At 42.0% G+C, this 13843-nt stretch overlaps 1 protein-coding gene across 5 annotated transcripts in view; it reads right to left on the minus strand.

Moving 5' to 3' along the window:
* The window catches only part of LOC131030537 (glycine--tRNA ligase, chloroplastic/mitochondrial 2), a 305534-nt gene that overhangs the window by 52899 nt on the left and 238792 nt on the right, over positions 1 to 13843 (minus strand). For all 5 annotated transcript variants that reach the window (XM_057961392.2, XM_057961391.2, XM_057961390.2 and 2 more), the window contains one exon: positions 3723 to 3824. In XM_057961392.2, the coding sequence (XP_057817375.2) occupies positions 3723 to 3824 (102 nt within the window). The remainder of the gene's footprint in view (positions 1 to 3722; positions 3825 to 13843) is intronic.

A 13843-nucleotide genomic window follows, 5' to 3' on the forward strand; every position in this document is an offset into this window, starting at 1 on the left:
CAATTTCTCCCTTGTCTTTGCATCCAATGGACTAAAAAGGCTATTGGATCCCATGTTTAGTAGGGAAACATTCTGCAAAGGTTGGCAAAATGTTGACATTTCATGTCGCCTGGTTAGGTTTTTGGAGAGCTAGGATTTATCATGCACATTAGGAGGATTAAGTCCTTGCCCTAGCCAAAACTCTAAATTCCTAGCATCTATTCCTTTTGTTCTAACCTATCATTGGCTTGATGGCACTTGTTCTTGAACACTTAAGGTGTAATTTAAGTCCCTTATGTTTGTCGATTGATCAACCTCACTTCCTAGTTCAATTGCCTGTCGACAATTGACTGTGTGCCCTAATAATTCTTTAGTCATCTCGTTAGGCGCTTGATTGTGGTCAAAGATTTTCCACGTGACACCATATCAAAAGACTCTAGAGAACTAGTCCACCTCTAGAAAGTGTTAGACAACTCTAATAAATCATTTGAGCTCACTGGCAACATCAAAATACTCCTCTGAATTGGCTGACATGAGCCCCTGAAAGTCAGCACTAGGTATACTACAAGAGAGCTTGAAAAAGGGGACATTACAATCCCTTGCTCCGATTAGTGTACCTTAGTCTCCCTAAATTGATAGAAGAACAATATTCCTTAGTAAAGTGCCTCATAAATTGATAGAAAACTTGTTAGATTAAGCAAGTGGCAGTTTTGGATGAAATTCTGGAATTTTTGAATAACTGTTTCTTAGTTTTTTCTAAGATTTCATATTTTGCATTTCGATGCTCTCCAAGTGGAACTAGGCCCTAACTACTCAATGAAAAGTTCATTTTTGAATTTCATCATAGTTTTTACTCTAGATTTTAACCTAATTTACCAACACATATCCAAACATTGAATTTTGAACAATAGGCTAGGAGATATGAACTTGGCATGTTGGGGCATCAAAAATAGATAGCTCCAACAAACATTTTTAGTTTTTTGATAAGTTTATCCTTTCTTGATTGCCCATTTCAACTTGCAAGGACATGGATTACTACCAAGTGTCATGAAGATGATCTAGTAGTTTGCAAACTTACACTCAACTTAAAGTTGGTAAACCAAAAATTTCTGACTCCACAAAAACTTGGTGAGTACTTATAGCTAATATTTGTCAACTTACAAAATACTTAAATTTATGGAAAATAAAGCTACAAAATGTATCATATTTTGATTCATTATGTCATTACACATTTTGGTGAATATAGAGCTCTCCTCTTTTGAGCATATGAGTTTGGTGAGGGTTGGAGACAGCAATCTAGTGGGGTTGAGGGGCAACAATCCCAGCAAGGTCTGGGGGCAGCACCCTTGGCATGTTACTTGTGACAATACAATGCAAGGTCAAGGGGTGTAACACTAACCACCAAGCCCAAATGAAGACCTTAATGGCACATACCATTTTTATAATTTTAAATTGTGTATTTTAAATCCAATTTGCACTAAAAAACTCAAATGCTGTGAAGTTGTGTTTTTCAATGTTTATGCCATGTTTGTGGCACAATTTTTGCCAAGTTGGGTTACATATTCCAGGTTCGATGAGTTGCATGCATGGACTTGGGCAAGTTTCAGCAAATACTCATCGAGTTTTCCTGAAAACTCAACTCCTTTAGCCCACAAGTTTACTCTCTAAGTACCCATTTTGAAAAAACAACTGCAAGTACTCATTTCAAAAAAGAACTTGTGAATACTTGATGACTAGCTGAGTTGCATGCACAACAAGCACTCACCAAGTTTCAGCTCCTCCGATCTGCAAGTTTCCTCTTTGTACCCATAAAGAAAAAACCTAAAAGGGCTCAGCAACTATGGTCATTCAACAATGTAATTATTTCTGCATCAACCTTTTGGGTCACACTCTATGATCCACCATCAAGATGAGGCATAGTATTATGAATTGCAGTGTAGGACTTGGGCTTCAAAAAGAAGAAAGGAAGGACAGGGGATGTGGATAATGAGAATTCTAAGGATAGATTGAAAAATTGGATACCCATTAATAAAGAAATAAGGAAATTATAAAATGGTGAAATTTTTTGTTAAGGGATATTATTTTCAGTAAGTTTTTTGTTGTTGTATTCTAGAGTTATATAATGGTTGAGTTGATTTCAAAGCATGTAAGTAGGACAAAAGACATATAACTCTCCCTATAGAGTTTCCCCCCTTTGTTTATAGTCTCTCATTCAAAAATAGATCTATTTTTTCCTGCTATTCAATAATTGTCATTTTTGTTTTGTTGGTTTTATTCAGTTGTTTCTTATAATACAATGAATTTCTCAACTAGCAAAATGTCCCCCGACTTGAGTTTAATTTACATTATAAATTCCAATTAAATAGGATACAAATAAGACAGGCATATGATGGTTGGGCACAACTACTCGTATAGATCCATAACAAAAATTAATACTAAGCAATTAAAAGGAATCTAAGCATACTATACATTGCTAGATCATTCCCCTTTTAATAAGTCACATTTTTTTTATTAATTCAACAGAAACAAATGTAATGAAAATTTTCATCAACATCAGAAAACATGTCGATGTACAAAACATATGGACATAGGATGTGAGCAAAGAAAACATCACATTGAGAAACATTTTGATTAGCTTGAACACTTTCTAGGAATCACTCGCAGCCTTCATACTGGAGATAATCTGTCTCTGATAAACCATGTGTCTCAGTAGCTTGAAATAATCAGCAACAAGCTAAAAATCCTGAACTGATGGTTACAAGGGATGCAAACTGTCATTATTCAGTAACTATTGAAGCTGATGAGTCTTATTTGGTTTCCATCAGGAAAGAGAATCCATGTTACAAGAGTTCTGGTCGCACTTTGTCCATAAGATGTTGTATGGAACATATCGAAAAACAACTAATTGTCATTCACCGTATTCTCATCATGGGTATAATTGTACACACTGAATATATGAATGTTAACAATTATGCTTGGTTCACAGCCTTGGCTGGTCATTGCATACCAGTGTAGACATGGATTTTTTGTTTGACTAAGTTTCCTGTGGCATTGTGAATCATCCTCATACTTGATAAGGTCTCTGGAATTCTGCTCATATAGTTTGAATTATAATTTATGATAGCTCTGAATATTATTTTACTCAACTGTAATGACCATTAGCATTTGTTTATACTAGGGTTTATGGGTCTCTATTATTATGAGCCAACAAGTGAAATAAAATTTCCATGAAAACATGAGCACTGCTGAAAATTATTACTCATGTACATGTCAGGCTTCGTTTTCATTAATAAAAATCTATAACTTCCTTTGGCAGAAACATAACATAATTCTCTGAAAGTAAACAACGAGAGATGTATCAGGCAGAAAAACAGAGGATAGTGCTAATCATAAATAATTACTGTAAGAATACTTATGCCTTTACAGAGGTAACCTTTCCCAGGTTTTAGGGTATGTTATTGACTTATGATGCTTTAACTTAATATCTATACATAATGCTTCAATAAACAACTAATCGGGCATTATATTTTCTAGACTTCAAAACTAAACATTTAGGATGAGCTCTGCTGTTCTAAATAAATGATCTTGCTTGTACATTCCTTTCAGCTTCTTCATAAAGAAGTGATAAGTAACAAAAGACACTGCGGCATACAAGTAAAACTATCAATATCTAAATTAATAAAAAATATCAATTGGAAGAAGAATATAGGCTGGCTTGAATGGTCAGATAAAGTAAGAGTTACCTGAAATGCAGAGTGAACATTTTTTCCCTGGATGATTTTTGTTGGTCGTGAATATGCTTCAACAACTAGCTTGAAAATATCATCTTTGAACAAATTTTCCATCTAGCAAGAAATGAAAAGAAAAAGACATTTTGGATGATGAAGCAGTAAAAAGAATCAAGTATCAACATATGCATTCCTACGATCTATATATTAGTGTACACTGAGAACGCATTTAGAAATGTAATATATTGAATAGTCTTAATTAGGAGACATGCTTCTTATGCTACTGAGACTATTTTGCAAGAAAAATCCAGTTTTCTTTTCACTTTAAAGGAAAAACTGACAATCAAGAAAACACCATCCTAGGCTGCATAATGCAATATTTCATCAGAAATATCAGAGTTACTAGAAATCAAACAGTGGAGGAAGTTTGTAGGTTCATAAATCCAGATCCAGACTTTAAATACAAATGCAGTTTTGTAGATTGAATTCCTTGCCAGTTGTATATTGTCTGTTTACATGAGCAAACATTAAATACGCATTTTGAATTCTCTAATTTTATCATGACCAAATAAACCCAGGCAAAACAAGCTACAATGGTTATTTGAAAGATAGGTTTTGGTAAAGGATCTAATGAACACATTCTTGGAGTTCATTTTTTCAAATGTTTTCCATACTAGTGCTTGCTTCTTCACTATGCTATCTCTGTTGTTGTAATAAACCACCCCCGGTCTTAAAAATTCTGATTTTTTTCCCTCTGCTGATTTCTTGTGATTTTAGGTTTTTGCTATTTTTTTTTGGGTTTTCTGTTTTTTTCTGATTTTTTTGTTTTGCTTGGGTTTTGATATGCAAATGATACAACATGAAATATAAACGCTGGAAATAAATTGAATAAACTGTAAATGCAGCAAAGGACAACTTTGGTATTTATTTTGCGTCAAATTAGATGAATTACATATCCGTACAGCCAGGTAGAGGTTGGATATAAAACTGGGGCAGCATATTAGTCACTTTGAGCTTGATAAATCACCAAGAATTACCTCTTTCAGGTCTGATCTGCTATATCGGTCTGATTTTAAGGTCTGATCAGCAACTTTACTTGTCTGAACTTGAAACCCCACGTCCAGCAAGGCTTTTGCTGCTAAAGTTCAAGGGAGAGTACAGCTGGCTGGGTATAATCAAGAATGCTGATGAATCATGATTGGACAACCCCGATCTGGAACGTACTACTTCAAATCTTCTCTGCACACTTGCTGATCGCTGATTTTTCTTCACCAACAAATCTGAAAATAAAATAATGACCAGTGAAAATGCCCTTGGGTGGTCTTCCACACCTATAGGCTTTCAACCCTCTTAAGAGTTTTCGTTCTCAAAGTCTGATTTCCTGCCAAAACTCTTGCTCCAGAGCTCCAAAACCCAGGTTGTTGCTGTAAAATGAATTCATGAATGCAAAATAGAGCCTCCAAATGTTCTTTTATGCTCCTCCCAACTTAGACGTGCCCTTTTTAGGGATTCCATTAGCATCTTTTAATAATATTCTTTTTGTTGCCCAAATAAATGCCTCTAGGATGGATCGAACCCATCCTATAAGCTTCCAAATTTTAATTTATTAAATTGTCTTTTTAAAACAGCCTTATGCCAACTAGGTTGCATGCCCCCCTAGCTGGTCCCTTTTATTTGATCACTTTCTTATAATATTATTAAGTGACTTTAATAAAAGAACACATTATTTTAATTTAATTAAAATATTAAAGTCATCACTTAAATATTCCATTTTATTTTTGGAACCATCACCTGACCTCCAAACTAAAAACTAAAGCTGCAACTGGTCCCAAGGTGATGTCTAGGTGGAGCAGGCCAACTGCCAGTTGCCTCCTTAAAAATAGGGTTCCTTCCTAAAAAATAGGAGACTATCCTTGAACAACTAAAAAGGCTCATAAGGTATCCTCCTACGCTCCACAAGCTCTAGATGAACTGTCAGCCCCTTCCTAAATAAATAAAAAACTAGCTTTGAGCTCTGGAAATGCCTCATAGACCTCTCCAAAGTCACTTGACCCCCCGAATCGATCCCCTATCCACAATATTAGCCTACGGGAAACCTCGTTGATAGGCTAACCATGCTAGAAATCATCTGCCTTAGGAAGAGGACATTATAGTTATCTAGTGCATTGTTAGTGTCCTCTAATTACACTTGGTCAATACTTCCATGTACATCAAGCTTGTTTTCAACATCTATCCTCAATCTTGGCACAAGGAACTTATTAGCACCTATGTACAAACTTCAAGAGTGCATGCAAAACTCAAACAAAATTTACAAGATGATAATAATAGAAGAATATATGAAGAACAATCTATTTACTTCCACCATCAATCCTACGTTTAACTCAAGTTTAAATATGTTGACATGTCATTTTAAAGGTGAAGTGGTTATTAAGAACCCTTGTATTCGTAGCTCATAGACTCGGACTCACAAAGTACTCGACAAGCCCAATATTTTCAACTTGGCAAAAACATGACAAATACTCGACAACTTAATAAGTATTTAAAACTAAAATCTCTTAAAGAACATTTTTTTTTTAAAATTCAATTACAAAATTATTAAATTAAAAATTGACATATTGAAAGAGAAAATGCCTGTTTTTATAGCAAAAATATGTGAAAAATGCATTTTACCCAATGTTTTACCTTCATCAACATTTTTACCCATGTTCTTTTGTGTCTGGCAAAGAACTCTCCAATTCCGCCATGCATATTGTCCAACCAACCTTGAACTCCACTTTGTCCAAGAGCATTCAAAGTATGCCATGCATATGAAGGATTTCCAAACATCAGCAAACTCCGCCAAGGAAAAGCGCTAGTATGGCAAGACATCTCCAAAGTCAGGCCATCTATAAGCAAGAATGGCATGCAACTCTCCAAGTCCACCAACCTTTTAGCTTGGCAAAATATTACCAAAGTCCGCCCACATTTGACATGGCAAGCCAAAGCTGAAGTCCGCCCAAGTATGGCCAATCAGCAGTAAAGTCTGCCCACAAGCAAAGGAAAACATGGCATAAAGGTCCCCAAGTCCACCCAAGGAGGGAAAGATGGCCAACACACCATGAAGTCTGCCCAAAGGGAAGGCAAGGGAAGATGGCAAGCCAAGCTTCAAGTCTGCTCACCTTTTAGCTTGGCAAGATAATACCGAAGTCCGCCCACATTAGACATGGCATGAATAAGTTAAAGTCTGCCCAAGCAACATAGTTGGTTAGCTAGAAAATCCGCTCAAGGAATGGCACAAAAAGGTTGAACCCCGCCCTAGCATACAAGTTGCAAACAATGTCCAAGAGATGGAAAAGTCTGCCATGACTGGAAAAAATGGCTAACTAAGTGCCAAGTCCACCCAGCTAGCAAGCAATTCATTTAATCAATTCAACTTAGCATAAGACCAAATTCACCAAAAAGAAAGGAATAGGAAAAAGAGACAAGAATGGTATGAAGCAAAGGATAAATTCACCATTAATGAAGGATCAATCGAGATTGAAGGGGTTGGAAAAATAAAGCTCAACACTTAAAATATTTTTATATTTTTCCAACACTTGAATTATTTTCAAAGGGAAGACAAATTTTCGAAAAACTCAATTTTCCAACACTTGAAAAATTTTGAATTCGAGAGAAGAGTCTAGAAGATTCTATGCCAACTCGCTCAAAGGGAAGATTAAGTTGTTGGCGGCATTATTGTACACGAGAATAACTTTAGTTAATTATGAGTAATTGTTTTGGTTAGTTGGCAACCGTGGGGTGGAAGTTGTTGTGCGACGGTTGGCACTCGCACCCCCTCAGTACCCTTTTATACTTCGGAATGTAACTTGTAAAGGACACTGATTGGGGAATAGAACATCTGATATACCTTGTCTAATATTTACAGCATTATTCTGCATTATGTTCTTTATGTCTTAAGTTATTCACCTGAGAGGGAAAACATTTGGCGCTGCTGCCTAGACGAACTCGGGAACGGAAGACATGGATGGCGCACAGACAATGGGCCTACCCGTTGGTGAAGTAAACCCGGAGGCTGATGACGCGCGGACAGAACTTTACACAGGAGAAGACACGGCAACGCGAGAATTTTCAATTTTGCTCCAGGTAGCCATTCAGACATACGTTCGACGAGAAGCGGCGGAGGCAGAAATCCCACCAAGTGTCGTGTGGACAGCGCTGGAGGTTAGCCCGACAGTAAATCGGTTAATGAACCACCTCCCCCGGCTGCTTGCACAGGCATCGCTGGCACAGCAGGCCCACCTGGAGGAGATTGCCCAGGAAGAGCGACGACAACAAATCCTGCAACGCTACGAAGAGAACAGCCGACGGGACACGGAAAGAGATGGCGCCAGGCCAGGAGGGAATTGAACTGTGAACTTCTTATTTTCAAAGAAAAGTGTCATTGACACGAGTTGTACTTGGGTGGATGAATTAATAAAGACATGTTTTGATTTATGAATTGAGAGTTATGGAAATGTGCGACAATTAATGCCAAACCTATTGAATAAAGATAGAAATAAAAAACCAAAAACGAACGAGTGGGAGGCCGCGCAGAGGGCTTTGATTCTGGAGCAGTAAGTAGAACGTAGACGGAGGCTGAGGCAACTTGCCGAAGGACGACCTGCCGAAGGGGGGCCCGAGGGGAACCAAGGAGGTGTCACGGAAGGTGCAGAAGCCGACGAAAATTTCTACGCGTCGCCAGATCATCGTAGGATGCGGAGTCACGAAGAATTTCTAGAAGAAACAAGGTTACGGCGAAATCTAGTCGAGGAGACTCGGGATCAGTTTAGGAACTTATCCCTTACGCCACGGAGTGAAGATCGCCAACGGGAAGCAGGAGTAGGAGCGTGTCAAAGCAAAGGGGAGGGCAACAGTACGGGTGTAGGTGCCACACGCGACAGGCAAAACACCATACCTCCAGGACACACCACCAACACCACCGGAGGAAGCAGCGCAGGGCCACAGACACAGACACAACCGCCTCCAGGAAGACGACCAGGGATGGCGAGCAAACAAAAATTACCAAAGTTCACAAGGGACGGCAAGGAAGACCCCTTACGGCACTGCCGTACATGTGAAACCATTTGGTCTGCCAACAGAGTAACAGACCAGGATGATTGGGTACAGCAGTTTCCAGCCACGTTACGTGGAGTCGCCATAGATTGGTACTCCGATTTAGATAAGCAAAAAGTGGCCACATGGGCTACCCTACAGAAGGAATTCACAGAGGAGTTTCGGTTGCTCCGTGATGACAACGAAATTGTAACAGAGATATACAGTACCAAGCAAGGTACTAAGGAGACAGTACGGGCATACAGTCGGAGGCTGAAAGAACTCTTGGGTAAAATGGAAAGCCAACCCGCTGAGGGCTTAAAAAAACGATGGTTTGTGGAAGGATTGAAATCCTCCCTACGGAAAAAAATGAAGATTGTACCCCTGACGTCATATGACGACGCCTATAACAGGGCGATGGATCTAGAAAGCGAATACAAAACATCAAGGAAGAAGAAAAGTAATAAATATTCATCTGACGATGATGAAGATTCTGACGGAGAGAGCAGTAGTAGTGGCGAATCGAGTAAAAAGGTACACGCGCTCCAGAAGGACATGGAACGAATGCTGAGAGAATTCAAAGCCATGAAAGGGAGTACAAGTAAGACGGAAGAAAATGAAGTGTGGTGTACAGACTGTAGGAGTGACGGACACACAAAGGGTACTTGCCCGAAGAAGGCATTCTGTGAGATTTGCCAAATGATGGGACACTCCACCAAGGAGTGCCCATACAATATGAAAACCCGAAGCACGAACCAGGTGTTGTTCATGGAGCAAGCCACAACATCCGCACCAGCGGGTACGGGCCAGCAGACTAATACAACGGCATCATCTGGAGGATACCGGGATAATAGACGCGGTGGCGGAAGAAATAATAACAATAACAACAACAAAAACCGGATCCAGTACGATGCCAAGGGCCGGCCGATGATTCAATGTAGGGCTTGCAATTAGTGGGGACACTTCGCCCGCGATTGCACGAAGGAAGCCAACCCTCAGCACCTCTGTCGATGGTGCGGGCCAGGCGACCATGAGGACGCAAATTGCCCGAAGCTTGGTGTAAACCTTCTAAACATAGAACCTACGAAGGCAGAAGTGTTGGCAATCACAAGGGCGCAGGCTAAAAAGATGGCCTACCCAAATCCCCACACGGAGACCGAGAGAGTGCGAGAGGCCAAAGACGAGATCACAAAGGAAATGGCCGCAGAAGGACAGAACAATCACCAGACAGCAAGTCCACCACGAATGAGGGGAGAAGAGGAAATCTTACGGCAAATATTGCAGGTAGAGGTACCCGTGAAAATTCAAGACCTCCTGGAGACTATGCCGCAGCTAAAAACGGCTATTTTAAACTTTGTACCCCCACAAGTAAAAACGAGGGAGGTCGTGAGCCCCACAACCAACCCCAGGTTTAGGGAGGTCGTGAGCCTCGCGGTCGACCCCACGTTGTTGGTAGTCAACAGTGGACGCCACCCGGCGGTGGTAGAAATGGGTATACTAGGGACTACCTTAACAGACACTATTGTGGACGGAGGGTCAGGAGTAAATGTACTCCCAGAAGCGACATGGAAAAAATTGGGAAAGCCTACGTTGTGGCCCCCTACGTTCAACCTGCTAGGGGCAGACCAACATGGGATTAAACCCCTTGGTACCCTCATAGGCCAGCAGGTGATGGTTGGCACGCAGCCATTCGTGCTGGATTTTGTGGTAATCCCCCTGAAGCAGAAAGGATATGACGCCATCCTGGGGCGGGGGTGGCTCATTGCAACAAAAGCGAACCATAACTGGAAGCGGAATACCCTTTCTTTGGAAAACGTCGGGAGGAAGTACGTAATCGATCTCCGTATGCAGATGGTGAGCGAGGAGTTAGCCTCTTCCTCCGACTCAGAATCTGAGGGGCACCAGTTAGCGGAGGGTGGAAATAGATGCCGCATGGAGCCTAGTGATGAAGGGGTGTTAGAACTGGAGGCATGCTTAGGGGACGATGGGGACTCCTTGAATGGCCTCTTCCATTGGCAAATGGGAGATTATGAACTATTTACACCCTCGTGCAACGTATTGAGCATCGAAGAAGAACCAGATATATTTCCCCCAAAATATGGCGAGTATAAGGAAGGGGAGGCAGCAGTGAATGAGACGCCGGCACACCAATTCCTGAAAGGGGAGCCTATTAAGTATCAGGAAGCCAAGTTAAAGGAAATGAATCTCGGGGAGACAAGTGACCCCAAGATCATCCTTGTCGGAGATGACTGGAATCTAGTGTTGAAGGCCGCAGCCTTCAAAATTTTCCTTGAATATAAGGATGTCTTTGCATGGACATACAAGGACTTGAAGGGCGTGCCCCCAGAGCTATGTGTGCACCGAATAACGTTGGTACCAGGAGCCCAGCCAGTGAGGAAGCGACCGTACCGAATGAACAAAAATTATGTTGTACGGGTGAACGACAAAATTGAGCGGATGTTGGAAGCGGGCATAATCTTCAGAGTGTAGACAAGCGAATGGGTGTCCCCCATTGTGATTTCCCTCAAGAAAGAGGCCAATCAGATCCGGATCTGTGTAGACTTCCGGTGCCTAAACGCTGTCACCGTTAAAGACCCGTTTCCCATACCCTTCACAGACAGCATCTTGGAGGAAGTAGCTGGACATGAAATCTATTCCTTCATGGATGGGTTCTCTGGTTACAACCAGATATCCATCGCGGAGGAAGATAAGCTGAAAACAACCTTCGTGGTGGAGGACGGTGTGTACGCATACAACCAAATGCCCTTCGGTCTATGCAATGCGCCTGCCACCTTTCAGCGCATCATCTTGCACATCTTCGACAAGATGTCGATGGGGAACTTCAAAGCATTCCTGGATGATTGGTCTATTTATAGCGAACAGGGCATCCACTTAAAAACTCTCGGGGAGTGCCTAGAGAGGTGTCGGAGGGCACGGTTGGCCCTCAACCCGAAGAAATGCAGATTCATGGTACCACAGGGAAGATTGCTAGGACACATTGTGTGTAAAGAAGGATTGAAAACGGACCCGGACAAGATTCGGGTAATAGTAGAAATGGAACCTCCTACGGACGTCACGAGGGTAAAGTCCTTCCTTGGTCATGTGGGGTACTACAGGAGGTTCATCAAGAACTTCGCTGAGGTGTCCCACCCGTTGGATAAGTTGACAAGGAAAGGGGAACCATACATTTGGGCAGAGCCACAGAGCAAGGCCTTCGAAGAGCTGAAGACAAGGTTGATGGGAGCGCCCATACTGGCATACCCGAATTGGGATAAGGAATTCCACGTTCACGTGGATGCCTCAAACTATGCCATCGGGGCTACATTAGCCCAAGTAGGAGGACACGGGCTGGACCACCCCGTTTATTTTGCCAGCAGGTTGCTTTCGAAGGCGGAGAAAAACTATAGTACCACAGAAAGTGAAGCACTCGGTATGGTCTATGCCGTACAGAAATTCCATCATTACCTCCTGGCCACACCATTCACATTTTACGTAGACCACCAGGCACTCATGTATTTAGTAAACAAGCCCATTATCCAGGGGAGGATAAGTCGTTGGCTATTGCTACTACAGGAGTTCACATTTTTAATTGTGGTAAGACTAGGGCGAAGCCATGTCATAGCCGACCAGCTGTCCCGAATTAAGTCGGGGGAACCTCCAGAGGGAGTAAATGACGATTTTCCGGATGCACACTTGTTCCAAATAGCCGTACTCCCTTCGTGGTACAGAAAGATTGGAGAGTACCTATTGACGTCCCGATTTCCGGAGGGTATGCCTCCAGGGGAACGAAGAAAGCTCGTATTAAGGAGCAAGACTTTTTCGCTCATTAACGGGTTACTCTACAAAATGGGGCCAGACCAGATATTAAGGCGTTGTGTCATGGAGGAAGAAGTCTCGAGTGTACTAAGGGAGGCACACGGAGGGCCCGCAGGTGGACATATGGGTCCAGACACCACAGCCTGAAAGGTGCTTCTCGCAGGACTATGGTGGCCAACGGTACATCACGACGCTAGGGAGTGGGTCGTGAGGTGCGACACTTGCCAACGGGCAGGCAAACCTCTGAAGCGGGACTTCATGCCCCTCAACCCGTCACATGCACAAGAACTCTTTGAGCGATGGGGACTCGACTTTGTGGGTCCTCTTAAGGCCAGCCGCACACGACGGTGCCGGTACATTATAGTTGCGACAGAATACTTGACCAAGTGGGCGGAGGCAAGGGCTCTCCAGGATAATTCGGCAGTAAGCACAGCGAAATTTATTTATGAACAAATCATTACGCGATATGGTATACCTATTCAGTTGACCAGTGACCGGGGAGGCCACTTCGTGAACCATGTCATACGGCGGTTGACATCAGACTTCAAGATTTTTCACTCATTATCAAGCCCGTACTACCCACGTGCCAATGGCCAGGCGGAGGCCACAAATAAAATAATAATGTCGGTGATATATAAGTCTTGCGGAGTGGAGAAGGATGACTGGGAGGAGCGCCTATCGTCAGTACTTTGGGCATACCGAACAACTTACAAGGTAACTACTGGACAAACTCCCTTCCAACTAATGTATGGACAAGAAGCCGTGGTGCCAGTTGAATTCATGGTGCCGAGTCTACGGATTGCCATCGATAATCGCCTTGGCGACATGGAAAGCCTGAGGGAGAGGCTGTACACTTTGAACAAACTGGACGAACGAAGGATGATGGCTCAGTGGGCGACAAAAACAGCCCAACAAAGACGGAAGATGTGGCACGACAAGCATCTCTGGCGAATGAATTTTACTCCCGGACAGCTGGTGTTAAAATTCAACGGGAAGAACGAAATTAAACCTGGGAAATTCAAAGTCCGATGGTTAGGGCCCTTCCGGATATGTGAGGTCAATACGAACGGGGCGATAAAGTTGTGGACGCTGGACGGGAAGGAGATACCAGACGCAGTCAACGGGTCGAAATTAAAGATCTATCACGAACGGAGGGAACCGGGACCCTCCAGTCAGTCAACCCGCTAAAAATTGAAAAATTGGAGGAAAAATAAAAGAAAATTTAAATATAAATAAAATTATAAAAAAAA

Source organism: Cryptomeria japonica, chromosome 6 (assembly GCF_030272615.1).
Source record: "Cryptomeria japonica chromosome 6, Sugi_1.0, whole genome shotgun sequence".
Lineage (NCBI taxonomy): Eukaryota > Viridiplantae > Streptophyta > Pinopsida > Cupressales > Cupressaceae > Cryptomeria > Cryptomeria japonica.